The 15,024-nt window shown below is 45.7% G+C and overlaps 1 protein-coding gene across 6 annotated transcripts in view; it reads right to left on the bottom strand.

The window, feature by feature from the left end:
* The window catches only part of EPHB6 (EPH receptor B6), a 146,391-nt gene that overhangs the window by 97,339 nt on the left and 34,028 nt on the right, over positions 1-15,024 (bottom strand). For all 6 annotated transcript variants that reach the window (XM_006111846.5, XM_025186808.3, XM_006111847.5 and 3 more), the window contains one exon: positions 14,589-14,805. In XM_006111846.5, coding sequence (XP_006111908.3) covers positions 14,589-14,685 — 97 coding nt within the window. In that variant the 5' untranslated portion in view covers positions 14,686-14,805. The remainder of the gene's footprint in view (positions 1-14,588; positions 14,806-15,024) is intronic.

The following is a 15,024-nucleotide window of genomic DNA, read 5'->3' as shown; positions in this document are numbered from 1 at the left end:
AGAGATTTGGAAGTGCTACCAAGGTTCAATCATAAAACTACATTCCTCAGTTGTGGTCCTGACCCTAACATTCCCAACTGTCTATCGGTCATACGAGGAAATATGCAGACCAAGAGACAGATGGGGCATGAATGTGTGGATGGGAAAGTAAGGTGGCCACGTAAAAATGTTTAACCCACTGAGTCATCTTCAGTTCATGCATTATGCATTTTTAGGATGATAGGTAAGCATCCACCCCATAAAGAGAAAAAAGGGGGGGAATGTAGTAGGAAGAAAGCCTGAAACATATGGCTCTATTTCAGAGGCCTGGTGTGAGACCTAAGGCCTGGGCTAAAGTAATGGTCAAAACTTGTTAATATAAAGCAAAGTCAGATTGTGAGCAAGAGGCAGGCCCTACTCACAGAAACTGGCAGTAACAGGGCTGATATGATAAGGTTGTGATGGATAGGAGGAGTTCTGGCCAGCATTAGGTGACCAAAGGGTTAAACTCAGGGAGCTAGGAGATATTGGCAGGGATCCAGGATAGCCAATGGGAAAAGGTGTTGACATTTGAATTAGGGATGTTAAATTTAGATTAATGTGCTAATCGAATAGTCAATGCAATTTGCATCAACAAGCCGATAAGGGTGCCTCTGCCTTTGAAGTGTAGCAACTGCCCTTGGTTGCTACGTTTCAATGGCAAAAGCACTGTGGGGAGCCTAGGTGGCCCTGTGCTCCCTGCAGCATTTCAAAGCGGTAGCGCTGCATGGAGCCCGGGCTGCACATGGTGTTTCAAAGTGGCAGACCCCGGGCTCCATGCGGCGTTTCAAAGCAGCAGCACTGCGTGGAGCCTAGGGTCTGGCCCCAAGCTCCACTTGGTGCTGCCGCTTTGAAGCACACACTCCTCTTCCTGCCCTTCCTTGCTGCCTCTTTCTGATAGAGGCAGAAGGGGGGAGGGGAGGCAACTAGTCCACTAGCGTGTCAACTATCCCGACTAACCAATAAGCATTTGCTTATTGGATAGTGAACTAGTCATTCACATCACTAATTTGAATTGGAAGATGTATCTGCCTGCTCATTTTCTCTGTGGAGTTTTAAGCCAGGAGTTAGGGTAATGAGATGAATTAAACCAGGCAGAACTACCATGCCTACAAAGAATACTGGGCATGGAAATGGACTGGACTTTGAAGCATGGATTGTAAGAAGATAGGGAAATATCTATTTAGTCATGATCATGTTATTTTCTTTGTTTTGTTGTTTATTTAAACTTCTTTGTACTAAGTTGATGTGCCCCCCCCCCCATGTATTTTAAGCTAGATCACAGGGTTACAATTTCTCTGTGTTTTAATCTGTTCTTTCTTAGTTTCTCTTTAACATTTAGCTGGGTCCAAGAAGAAGGGGGGTTTCACTTGACGGTGGCAGCCTATCTCCCAAGGCCAGAGAATCTGTGACATTTGGGGAGTTTTTTAAGCAGAAGCCTATAGAGGCAAGGTAGTTTTAAGGCCTTTTGTGGGCCCTCACCTTCTGCACAGGGAGGGAACAGCTTTGACAGAGGTACTAGCTACAAGTCATGTAAGCACATTTATGAATAATACCAGAACACCCTGATACCATCACACTTCCCATAGATAACAAGAACACTCTGAGCCATCCAAAGGATAAGATCAGGGTGAGAGCATGATGGATAGGGATGTTTTGATCAAACTATCATATAGAAGGCAATGGATGGCACACAGATACATCAGAAAGTGGCACCCTGATATGTCAGGAGTGATGTATAACTTGTTGCTATCTGTGCATAAAGATGTATCTCAAAGGGGCTGTCATTGTCTGGCTTAGGGAGCAGTGGAAAGTCCCACCACGGTCTGAGCTTGTCCATTGTGAGGGGACATACATTCTTAGTGAAGTTATAATCGTTGAGCCAGAATGCAATTACTGTGCTTCGTTTGGCAAAAAAACTGGCAAGGCACCTTCATCCCTTATCTGATATTATAGTCAGGTAGGGGGATTCCCCAGGGTCTGCTGTGCGAGCTATCTCTACCAAGTCAGAGCAGCACATAGAAGGATCACACATATACAAAGCTAAACAGTTATCAACATTCAACAGATTGGGACACCACACTGGTGACATCCAATGACATCAGGGCCCCCCATGGGTAGAGGCACCGGACGACCACATAAAGAACTCAGAAGCAATACTCATGAGAGTGAAAGGGAGAAAAGGGTGGGTCTTAAGCAATGTTCCCGCTAACATTTTCTATCCTTGGGCGGGTTGAAATTTGTTATGTTCAACACCAACACTGAGGTAGTGTGCAGCTGTGCACTACCAGTACAAACAAAACACACACACACACACACACACACACACACATATACATATATTTTAAGCAGTCCATATGTGTGGAAGAAAATATAGTAAAATAAGACACCTGTGTCTAGTTGCTGTGAGGTACTCTTAGGCTACATCTAGACTGCAAGCCTCTTTCAAAAAAAGATACTTTCAGAAAAGCCTCTTTTGAAAAAGAGCATCTAGACTACAACTAGTACTTCCGAAAAAGCAAGCCGCTTTTTTGAAAGAGAGCACCCAGGCAGTCTGGATGCACTCTTTCGAAAAAGCACAGTTTGCATTACATAGTGCATTACAAGAGCACTTTCGAAAAAAAGGTATTATTCCTCATAAAACGAGGTTTTCCGTGGTCAAAAAAACTGCCGCATTTTTTTGATTTTCTTTCGAAAGAACGCAGCGGCAGTCTAGACGCAGGGAAAGTTTGTAGTTTAGACACACCCCTAGGGTATGTCTAGACTACATGGCTCCGTCAACAGAGCCATGAAGATTAGGTTTCTAGACATAGGGAAATGAAGCAGTGATTTAAATAATCGCTGCTTCATTTACATCAAAATGTCTGCCGCGCTGTGCCGATCAGCTGTTTGGCAGCACAACGCAGTAGTCTGGACGCTCAGCGGTCGACAAGGGAAGCCCTTGTTCACCGCCCCGTTATGCGTTCCCTTGTCGACTGTGGAGCGTCCAGACTTCCGCGCTGTGCCACCAAACAGCTGATCGGCCCAGCATGGCAGACATTTTGATGTAAATGAAGCGGCGATTATTTAAATCACTACTTCATTTCCCTTTTTCTAGTACACTAATCTACATGGCTCCGTCGATGGAACCATGTAGTTTAGACGTACCCTTAGGGTGTGTCTAGACTACAGGGTTTTGTCGACAAAAGTGGACTTTTGTCGACAAAACTAAACCTGTGTCTACGCTACCGCTGAGTTCTGTCGACATAACATCGACAGAACTCAGCAGTTTTGTCGACGCTGGTAAACCTCATTTTACGAGGAATAACGCCTTTTGTCGACAGAGTTCTGACGACAGAAGGCGTTATTGCATCTAAACTGTCCTTTGCATCTACATTGCCATGTCGACAAAGCAGCATGCTTTGTCGACAGAACTGAATGTAGTCTAGACACTCTTTGTCGACAGAAGCTTTGTCGACAGTATCTGTCAACAAAACTTCTGTTGACAAAAGCCTGTAGTCTAGAGGTACCCTGAGTGACTACAAAAGTGATGTAACAAAGGTAGAGAATTAGCATTCTTCCACTCGAGGAAGAGTAGAAGCCCCAGAACAAATTAACACCTGGCTTCAAGGTTTGGAGAGAGATGCATGTTTCAAGGAGCTTGCAAATAAGAGCAGCTAGCATCACACCTAGTACTTGCTACTTCTAACTCATAAGAGCCAGAACTCTACCACATAGCCAAGATCTGGCCTTAATGCAATAGAATATACCATGTATTAATTAGGAACAAAGGATTTTTTAAAAAATCATTAAGATCAGAGTTTTAGATATCTGCAACACTCCAAAAAATTCTGTTAAAAGAATCTTTTTCTTTCCTACCTTAAGTCATTAACACCTATGTAAACTTTGTTTGAAATGCAATCATGCAAATATCCTCCTAGCACACACCCACTCTCCATATGCAGCCAGCTTCCCGTCCCCTCTCTCCAACCCAGCCTAACAGAGAGGGCTGCAGCTAATCAGGACACCCCAAAGAAACTGGCCCCTGCCTCCACCTCACTGTACAGATGCCAGCACCCATCCACCTCCTCTTTTCCACATATACCTTATGCAGCCAACCCCTTACCTCCCCCTTCCTAGCCCAGTTGAAGAACCTGCTGGGTTTCTGCCTGCCTGCCTCTCTCTCTCCTCCAGCAGATGGGACTCTCCAAACTCCCCTCCCCTATGACTTTCCCCTAAGTCAATTAATTAATGATTCACTCTCTCCCTCCCCCAGCCACTTATTGCCTCCTTATCTCATCTGCTTATCTCATCTGCTTTTCTGCCCTGTGGGTTCTTCAGATCAGCACATGGCAATGTTTAGCTGCTGTTTACAGATCTACACATTCCACTGGTCAGCTAGGCTCCCTGCCTCTGTGGGGAACTTTGAACCTCTGAGTAGGGCTCAGAGTATAGAGGCATGGCCACACAGCTGCGCAGCTTAGAGGGAACTTTGGTCTTGACTCATACCTTATAGGAAGGACTGCAAATAGAGAAATTATTTCCCTCTCATTTCCCTTTCACTGAAAAAAAAGTTTTTCTTGAGACTTTTCAATTAAACAAAATTTTCACCTTGAAACAGAATCCAAATCAGGAAATCTTGATGACCTCCAACCCTATGATTCTATGACTCTAAATCTAAGCCCACAAATGTAATAAAGCTTTGAATGTCTGGAAACAGAATAATAATGAAAACTGTTATGCAACCTTAATTTTAGTGGGTTGCCTCCAATGCCCTGTTATTATGTTCAAGCAGTGAAGAATCTAAGGCTCTGTCTAGACTACATCCTTCTTTCGACAGAGGGATGTAAATTAGACACTTTGAAATTGCAAACAAAGCAGAGATTTAAATATCCATTTATTTAATGGATATTTTCATTTGCATAATCACATCATGGCGCTCTTTTGAAAAAGCGCCATTTCAAAAGTAAAACCGCAGTCTAGACACGGTTCTTTCGAAAACAGCAGGCTTTTTTGAAAGATCCTGTACTCCTCAAAAAATCAGGTTTATAGGATCTTTCAAAAAAGCCTGCCATTTTCAAAAGAACCGCGTCTAGACCGTAGTTTTACTTTCAAAATGCTTTTTCGAAAGAGCACCATGACGCGATTATACAAATGAAGCACGGGATATTTAAATCCCTGCTTCATTTGCAAATTTGAAGTGTCTAATTTACATCCCTCTGTCAAAAGAGGGTTGTAGTCTAGACATAGCATATGAGGCTACAAGAAATGTTCATTTCCAAAACACCTTGCCCAAATTTTCTACAAATGCTCTACCTTAGTCTAAGACAGGGGCTCCCAACTTTGGGTACGCATACCCCCAGGGGATACAAGAAGCTTGTCAAGCGGGTATGGGGAATATTTGGTAAATAACTAGATTATCATAATTGAAATATTCCAAAAGTAGTAGTGTTAATGAAAAAAGTTGTGGATTCTAGAGTCTAGAATTTATTTCCTTTCATATTGAATAGGGGGTACGGGAAGGTTTACTAAAAGCCAAGGAGGTATGGGGACCGAAAAAAGTTGGGAACCCCTGGTCTAAGACTACCCCTGTACAATTTCAGGCGGACTGGGTTCTGTTTCAGTGAGGCTGGCATATCAGAGTGTCAAATCCCTGTCAAATGCCTTCAGTCTATCTAGTGTCTCCTTATTATGCACAGGGAACCCATGGTTCATTCTGAATTGCGTAGGGTGCTGCTCCCCCAGTTCTTGGCAAGTCCCTGTGCAGTTCCTCCCAAAAGAGTGCTCTCAAAGGTGATCTTACAAAGGAAAATACATTGGGGGGGGTGTCTTTTTTTTTACATCTCTTTGAACATTTTATTATTTTTTTCCTCCCTCCAAAAGCCATACCACTTATTTTCCTATTTTTTCCCCTTTATTTTTTATTCAGTACACATTAAGGCCTTGTCTACTCTGATTTTTCACTATTGTAGAACTGGTTGGATTATTTAAGAGACCATGCTAGCAAAACCTGATTTAAGAAAGAAAGTGATATTTAAATCTATCTAACTCAAATGTCTGGAAATAGATAGACACACACACACACACACACACAAAAGGATTGATATACATAAACCCACACCATCAGTTAAGGCAGTGAGTCTCAATTTTTCCAGACTGCTGTACCCCATTCAAGAGCCTGTGTACCCCCAAGTTTCATCTCACTTAAAAACTACTTGCTTACAAATTCAGACATAAAAATACAAATCATGCTATTCCCAAATAATTGCTGACTTTCTCATTTTGTCTGTATGAAATTTTACTTTGTACTGACTTTGCTAGTGTTTTTTATGTAGCCCATTTAAAACTAAGCAACTATCTAGACTAGCTAATGTACCCCCTGTAAGACTTTTGCTTTCCCCTAGTTGAGAATCACTATGGGTATGTCTACACTAAAGAGAATGATTGAAGCTGCCACTGGCAATCTTCCAGGGTTTGAATTAGTAGATCTAGTGAAGCCAGCAAATTCGAATTGAGAGGAGCACTCCGGTCAATGCCGGTAGTCCTTCTACGAGGAATAAAGGAAGTCGAAGGAAGAGTATTCTCCCTTCAACTTCCTGCTGTGTGCAGATCGCCAAAAGTCAAGTTAAGGTATTTTGACTTCAGCTATGCAATTAACTGAAGTTGTGTATCTTAATTTGACCTTATCCTGTAGTGTAGACACACCCTCTGGGTACGTCTACACTACAAGCCTCTTTCGAAAGAGGCTTTTTCGAAATAATCTTTCGAAAAAGCCTCTTTCGAAAGAGAGCATCTAGACTGCAACCTCTTCTTTCGAAAAAGTGAGCCGCTTTTTCAAAAGAGAGCACCCTGGCAGTCTGGATGCTCTCTTTCGAAAAAGCCCTTTTTGCATTCAAGAATGCCTTCTTTTGAAAGAGAACTTTCGAAAAAAGGCGTTCTTCCTCGTGAAATGAGGAGTACCGTCGTCGAAAGAAAAGCCGCATTCTTTCAATTTAATTTTGAAAGAACACGGCTGTAGTCTAGATGCAGGTGAAGTTTTTTCGAAAAAAGGCTACTTTTTTCGAAAAAACCCTGTAATCTAGACACAGCCTCAGTAAGTGAAATTAAACAATCACTGTACTCACAATGAACTCACACAGGAAAATGGCAAAAGAAAAGAACATCAGATCCCTTCTAGGGGAACACTGTTTACAAAGCAATCAATATACCTGACTTATCAGTGCTAAGGAACCCTGCACAACACTTTCAAAAGACGAGTAAATTCATAACTGTGCTAGACACTAAAAATCATGGTCTTAATAAAGATGCTGGATTTGTGGCTTATGATAGCACTCTGTACCCCACTAACCCCCTTTTTGTCCTACGACTACAGGGATGTTAACAGTCTCAATTTGCGGCAGGTTTCCAAGCCCTAGTGCACTCTCACAGGTTAGTACTACATGTAGGAAACCATTTCCACCCCCTCAGTCAGGCTGTGGCGGGTCTGGTGGCTCAGACACACAAATAGCTTGCAACCTCAGTGCAGAGACAGACTTTCTTCTCCATGCTCACGACTTCTGTTATTATTTCAGAGTAAATCATGTCAGCATACCAAATTGGTTTATATGATAAATCTCTGCACATCTCTCTTCTCCCCTCATCCCCCACTCTCCATCTCTTACATAGAGAGACATGTCTCCTCCTGCCCTTGATTTTAGTGGCAATGCTTTAGATATGGGTTTCATTGTCCCTTTCCTTTGCCCCTGCTCCCTGTCTCTGTCCTTTCCTATCTTTTCACTCTCCATTTCCTCCTCCTCTTCTCCCTCTACATCTCTCTTTCCCCATCTCCCTCCTGCTTTCCAACTCCTTTTTTTTTCAAAGGCTTTCACGTGTGAGAGATGTGCATTCATCACAAACCGGTTCGGGTCAGTGAGCATATGTGGCCACAGGGGTTTTCCTTGGCAGAAACACAGGAGTTGTTTACAACATCTCTACCCCTCTCCTCCTCTAATTCTGTCTCTCTCTCCCTTGGTCTCTCTTATTTTTTTCCTTTCACCAATTCTCTCTTCTCCCCTTTCCTCTACCAGCATTCTGCCTCTCTTCTCCTCCCTGCTTTTTCCTGTCTCCCTATTCTATTCTCTCCCACTCTCCTTCAGCAGCTCAACATAAACTCTCCCCAGGTACTGGTGTACCACATTCCCCTCATAGCTGCAATTTTGGGACAGGTAATTAACACCGTTAGGGCAAGAGCTAGTGATTGTAGTGTGATGCACATAGTCTCATAGAAGGACATCACCTCTTGGGAGACTAAATTCCACAAAACAGTTATGTCATGGGCAATAGCAATACAAGCAGCCAAGACAGCTAATAGGGATGCTGAATAATGCAGTTGGTGCTGTGACTGACCAAGACCAGTTGGCTACAGGAGCTTGATAGAAGGTAAATATACTGGTCACTGGATAAATAGTTTTCTGTTCCCTAAGGGTACATCTGCACTACAGAGGAAGATCGAAGCTGCCACTGTCGATCTTCCAGGGTTCAAATTAGCGGTCTACTTAAGGCAGCTAATTCAAAGTGAGAGGGGCAGTCCAGTCAATGCTAGTAATCCTGCTTTCACCAGGAGTAAAGGAAGTGGAAGGAAGAGTGCTTTTCCTTTGACTTCCTGCAGTGTAGACAGTGCCAAAAGCTGAGTTAAGCTACTTTGAGTTCAGCTACACAATTAACGTAGCTGAAGATGTGTATCTTAATTCGACTTTGTCCTTTTGTCACTTAGACGTACCCTAAGTGAACAGGGCGGGGCTACTGCAGAGCAACCGGGAGGATCCTGGAGTCAATTAAGAAGCAAAAGAGAGACAGGTCAATCAGAACCCCTGCAGCCTATTAAGGACCTGCTGGGGCTAGTTTTAAATGCTTCCCTTCAGGAAGGGTGAAGGGCCAAGAACAGGGTGTGAGGAGGTCCGCTGTGGAAGAGCAGGAAGGACATGATCAGGCACCTGCTGGGAAAGGTTGTTGGGGAAGTGGCTCAAGGAAAGGCTGCAGCTCTGGTAGTGGAGGAAACGCTACCTGTTACCACTGCCATTAGGGTCCATGGACTGGAACTCAGTGTTCAGGGTGGGCCCAAACCTCCCCTCCCTACTGCAGAGACTACCCCTGAGAAGGGAAACAGGGACTAAGGAGGGGGCTTCACCCCAAATCCATTTATTGGCCTATGATGAAGGCAGCTCAGTAGATTGTGGCCCCTTGTCTCTAGTAAAGGGAGAGAGGCTACCTTGAAAGTCAGAGTAAGCCTCTGAGGCAAGTGCTAACTGCCAGGAAGCACAGGACTCCCAGGCTATGTCTAGACTACATGGCTCTGTCAACAGAGCCATGTAAAATAGTTTATTCGCCTTAGTCAAAGAAGTGGGACAGTCTAGACACAGCGCTTCCTTTGTCGACTGCGCCGCGTCTAGACTGCCGTGCTGTGCCGGATCAGCTGATCGTCGGCACAGCATGGCAGCCATTTTTATTTTAATGAAGCGGGGATTATTTAAATCCCCACTTCTTTGACTATGATGAATAAACTATTTTATATGGCTCCATCGACAGAGCCATGTAGTCTAGACGTACCCCCAAGGTGAAGCCGGGACTTTGCCACAGTGCTTATTGGGAAGTGGGTGCCTGGCCTGCTAAGAATGAATTATAACCATGTCTACACTGGCAGATGGAAAGTACCGGCAGCTCCAGCGTGGCTCAAAGAGTGAAGCAGTGAAAATGCCGTTGGGTGTCCGCACTGTCAGCCACCAGCACAGTAGCATGATCACACTTGCGGCACTTACAGCAACTTTCAGAGTGGTGTATTCTGGGCAGCTCACCCATACAGCACCTCTTCCTCTTCTGCTGCTGAGGTTTGTGGGATGGTGGAGAGGAGGTGCAGGACATCCTGGGTCCTGTCCCATACCCCGCGGTGCATCACTTTGCATCCCAGTAACTCCTGTGCGCCTATCCACATTTGGTACCATCTTTCAATGGTTTCCATGCTGTGCGCTCTGTCGGCCTCCTTGGTCTGTGGGAATGGATCCACAGCTGTTGATGAAAATGCTGATAGGTTTTACTGACATGTCATGAATGGCGATCGAATTATTCCTGAAGTTGCAAAATGATGATGAGGAGTCTCATGCATCATATGTATGACAAAAGATTTCTTGTGGCATTCATGGAGGTGCTGACCACAATGAGATGCTGATTTTGGGCTTGGGAATCAACCAGTGAATAAAGGGATCTTATTGACCTGCAAGTATGGGATGACGAGCAGTGGCTGCAGAGCTTTCAGATGAGGAAAGCCACTTTCAGAGGACTATGTAGTGGGCTTGCCTTCCACCTTGCAGCACAAGGACACATAAGTGAAAGCTACCCTGCCGGTGAAAAGGGATATGGCAATTGAACTGTGGAAGCTGGCTATTCCAGACAGCTTCTGCTCAGTCATCAGTCCGTCTGGAATGGGAAAGTCGACCATTGGACTCATATTAATGGAAGTGGGCAGGGCCATCATTCGCATTCTATAGGAAAGGCCGTGACTCTGGGCAACGTGAGTGAAACTGCAGATGACTTTGCTCATGTAGGCTTCTGAAACTGCAGTGGGGTAACAGATGGGACACACATTCCAGTTCTGGCACCAGATCACCGACCCTCTGAGCACATTAACAACAAGGGATATTTCTTCATGGCTCTCCAGGTGCTTGTGGATCACTGTGGGTGTTTCACAGACATTAACTCTGGCTGGTCGGGAAAGGGGAATGACACTCACATCTTTCAGAACATGGGCCTGTTCAGGAAGCTGCAAGTGGGAACCAGAAAATCACTGTAGTGGAAGTGGAAATGCCCATTGTGATCCTTGGGGCCCTGCCTACCCCTTAATGATGTGTCTCATGAAGTCATTCTGCACCTGAGCAGGTGCAGAATGACTGCAGAGTGCTTTTGGCGGTCTGAAGGCCTGCTAGCGATGTCTGCACAGGAAGCTGGACCTGGCTGATAACATCCCTATGGTTATCGCCATGTGCTGTACTCCATAATATTTGCAAAGGGAAGGGTGAAAGCGTCACTCAGGGCTGGGCCATGGAGGCACAGCACCTGGAGGCAGAATTTGAACAGACTGAGGTGATGGATATTAGAGCAGCACAAGCTGGGATCGTAAGGATCAGGGATGCCTAGTCAAATTGTGGTGGCAGTGATGGGGGAGAGAATGGAAAACAGTTTTGGGACATTGGCTGCAAGGGATTGGGCTGGCCACATGGCTGCTCTGTCTGAAGTGCTAGCAGTGCCTGGAACATGTCCATTTTGCAACCATCATGTTTAGGAGCCACTCTGTGTTCTCCTTCTGCTCCTTTCTCTCACTGTCCCTCCAGTGTGTGTGTTCAGCGGCAGTCACACAAAAACTCCTCTCGACTTCTTTGCAGCTATTTTCTGGCCCTGCAAAGTCTCTCAGCAGGCGGTATCAATACAGACTGCCATACCAAGGCTAACTCTGGCAAGGCAAACTGCAACATGTTACAGCGGGTCCACTGTCAACATTAGACACAGCACTGCCCCGACCCATTTTAAACACAATCTCTGTTCTCATATGTAGCACTGACTGGCTTCCCAAGAGCGAGCACACATAAGATACAAGACTTCCACATTGGCGAGTTCACAACGGTGGCAGGGGAATTCATTGGTGTGTGTACTGGGTAAAGGGGTGGAAGGAGAATTCATTAGTGTGTGTGTTGGGGAGAGGGGTGGAAGGGGAATTCATTGGTGTGTGTGTTGGGGGAAGGGTGGCAGGGGAATTGCTTGGTGTGTGTGCTGGGGATGAGGGTGGCAGAGGAATTCATTGGTGTGTGTGTTGGGGAGAGGGGTGGCAGGGGAATTCATTGGTGTGTGTGTTGGAGGGGGGGTGGCAGGGGAATTGCTTGGTGTGTGTGCTGGGGATGGGGGTGGCAGAGGAATTCATTGGTGTGTGTGTTGGGGAGAGGGGTGGCAGGGGAATTCATTGGTGTGTGTGTTGGAGGGGGGGTGGCAGGGGAATTGCTTGGTGTGTGTGCTGGGGATGGGGGTGGCAGAGGAATTCATTGGTGTGTGTGTTGGGGAGAGGGGTGGCAGGGGAATTCACTGGTGCAGGGCCATACAGTACTCTGTGCAGTTGTGTCTTCAGAAGAACACTGAAGGGAGCGTCCTATTTTTAGTCAAGGCCACTCACTTTCCAGGCCTGTGTTCATCCTGGAAGACATTACACTGCTTACAGTGAGCAGGAAAACAAAGGATGGTCTTTTAATCAACTGCAGGCTCTGTCCGGAGCCGTACACAGCCTATCTTTGTGCAGCCGTGGTCCCTCTTCCCTACTGATGTCAGAGTTGCGAGGGAATGTTATCCTTAAGGGTACAGGGACCACAGTGGCAGCCTTGACAGAAAATTTACACAGACATGTGGCCCAGCAGCTGCATGACATGTCCGATGAGACCCTGTGAGGCAGATTACCGTGAAGTGAGAGATTGCATCAGCAACCTGTTCAGTATCTGGGTAGCCCTGTGTTGGTAGCAGCAAATCAGGGCAAACCTCCTTTCTGCATCCCTCCTGCTCCCAGCAACACCCTTGAATGCTTCTAGAAATCAAACCCACTTACTAGTCGCATTCTCTGACTACTGTGACTGGCTCACCTCATTGGGGTAGAAAAGAGCTCCCAACTTCAGGCATCACCCTCTGGAGCTGGGTCCTCCTTCCTCTCAGCACATTCCTCTACAATTTCCTCCCCCTGGCTTGGTCCACTCTAGGATGGCTACTGAGCCCCCAAGTATCCACAGGGGTCTTAGGAGCAGAGGTGGGGTCACCCCAAGTATATCATCCAGCTCTTTGTAGATCCGGCAGGTTGTGGGCACAGCACAGGAATGGAGGTTTGCTTCCTGTGCCTTGTGTTAGCTGTTTCACAGCTCCTTTACTTTGTCCCTGCACTGCAGTGTGTCCTGGTCCTGGCCCCATTAGGCCACGCATCTTGATGTGCATTCCTATTACAGCTGGAGAGAAGCTGGGACTGGCAGCCTCTACTCCCAAAACACCGATGAGGTCCAGCACCTCGGCATGGCTCCCAGCAGGGGATCTCCTGGTGCATGGAGCAGGCATGGCCAGCTGGAAAGAGGCGCTGAGAACACACCACGTGTTGCTGAGCAAACAGGGAGGGGTCTTTCACATTTCCAAAGTAAAACAAAGGGCAGGTCTGAGGGCTGGTCACTTGTGGGAGTGGTTTGGGTTTCTTCCTTTGATCTGGACTCTGTGCTTTCGGACGGGTACCTGCCCTCCTTAATTGGTTTTTAGATTCAGTTCCAAATACCCTTTAACTGCATTACCTTAGTACCCGACCGATTCCAAAATCTGCTTTCACTCTTACCAGAGGTTCAAAGAAATATCTGAATATCCATTTAATCCATAGCACATTCTCTCTGGTGTATTAATTATGATATGTTGTGTTATCTTACTAAAATTATAGAACAGCCCCATCATAGAATTATATTGGGGATATTAATTGTTATATTGCTTTTGCTTATTAAAGGTTTCATATTTGATTGTTGCTGTAAAAGATGTGGTAATAGAAATAGCTTTTATGTTTGTACTAATTATGTAATGTTTAATGAAAATAAAGGTTTAGAAAGGTAGTTGTGCTGTAAGCACAAAAGGGGGGACTGTGGAGGCAGGAAAAGGGAATAAGGGAATTTGTGTGCAGCCATCTTGGTCTTGTTAACAAAAGAGCAAGAGTCAGGCTAAGTCTGTGGCCTGACAACGTGAGATCTGTAATTAGACGCTGCCTTTGCCTCTCGCCTCCATACGGAGATAAGGATAGAATGCCGACTCTGGCAGGGACCTTGAGATAAGGAGCATCTGGGTGGAACTAAAATAACTGTTAGCTATTGGTGTTTGTAATGGGAAGGAGACTAATTGTTATTGTTATTATATCTAATGGACTGTATATAAACTGCTTCATAATTGCTTGTATTCGAAGATCTGTCTCGGGGTGGGGAGGGGGGCTCCTCCTGTCCGAACCAGTTTTTCCCTTGCTGCAGCTCGTAATAAAACTGCCTCTGGCTACTTGTTGCTTACAAACGCAGAGTGAGGACAATGTTTTCTTCCACAATTTGAGAAGTAGAGTTCAAACAGATAACCAGAGAGGCAGCACCAGGCATTTTGGGACTGGCATGGGAGGAGAGTTAGGACGCAGTGCTACACCACAGTGTCCACACTGGCACCCCAGCACTGTATCCAGAGCATAGCAAGCTGCACACATCTCATCCAGGTGGTTTACCTACAGCGCAGCTACTGCAGAGCTATTGCACAGCAAGTGCCTTGCCAGTGTGGGCACCGCAGAAGTTACATTGCTGGGGGCTGATTTACTGCGCAGTAACTGGCCAGTGTAGACATGGCCTATTATCCTCCTCAACTCATAAAAACACCAAATAGCCATCAGAGAGATGCTTTTTGGTCACTTCTGTTTTGGAGCAGAAGCAGAAGAGGGGGGCATGCTGGAAACTCCACAGTCTGGCCTCAGCACTCCTGAGCCATTTGGTCTCCTCAGGCTTTAGAAAAAAGTTACCTTAATTAAAACCTGTGCTTACCTTCCACTGAGGCAGCTAGGTGAAATAGGAAGATCAGCCACAGCCAACCCATTCCCACTGCTCTTCTCCTCGCCCTTAAGGCAGCGTTAAGATCCATGTAGCTTCTCCAGAGACTCCACCATCTCCAAATAGTGCTCCCCACTCCCTTCAAGAGTTCCAAGGAGGTGTCAGGGACTCTGCGAGCCAAAGCACAAGTGCTTCCACACAACAGGTGTGACTGGGGAGAGACAGAAGAAAGGAAATCAGGTAGCCACAATTTCAAGCTCAGACATGGCAGCTTCATAAATACCAAATGCAGCCCTATCCCAGCACAAGCTGTGTCTGATCATTAGTTGCAGAGTTTATATCACAGACTGAATACAAGCGGTCCCAGCACTGCATTCTCTCCACCGTATCCCCCAGATTTAGGAGGCTTCCAGACTCCTGAAAAGCTGCT

The sequence above is a fragment of the Pelodiscus sinensis genome, chromosome 1, assembly GCF_052426305.1.
Source record: "Pelodiscus sinensis isolate ZL-2025 chromosome 1, ASM5242630v1, whole genome shotgun sequence".
NCBI classification, from domain to species: Eukaryota; Metazoa; Chordata; order Testudines; family Trionychidae; genus Pelodiscus; species Pelodiscus sinensis.
The sequence above is the reverse complement of the archived record's forward strand: the minus strand, read 5'-3'. Positions and strand labels throughout refer to the sequence as shown.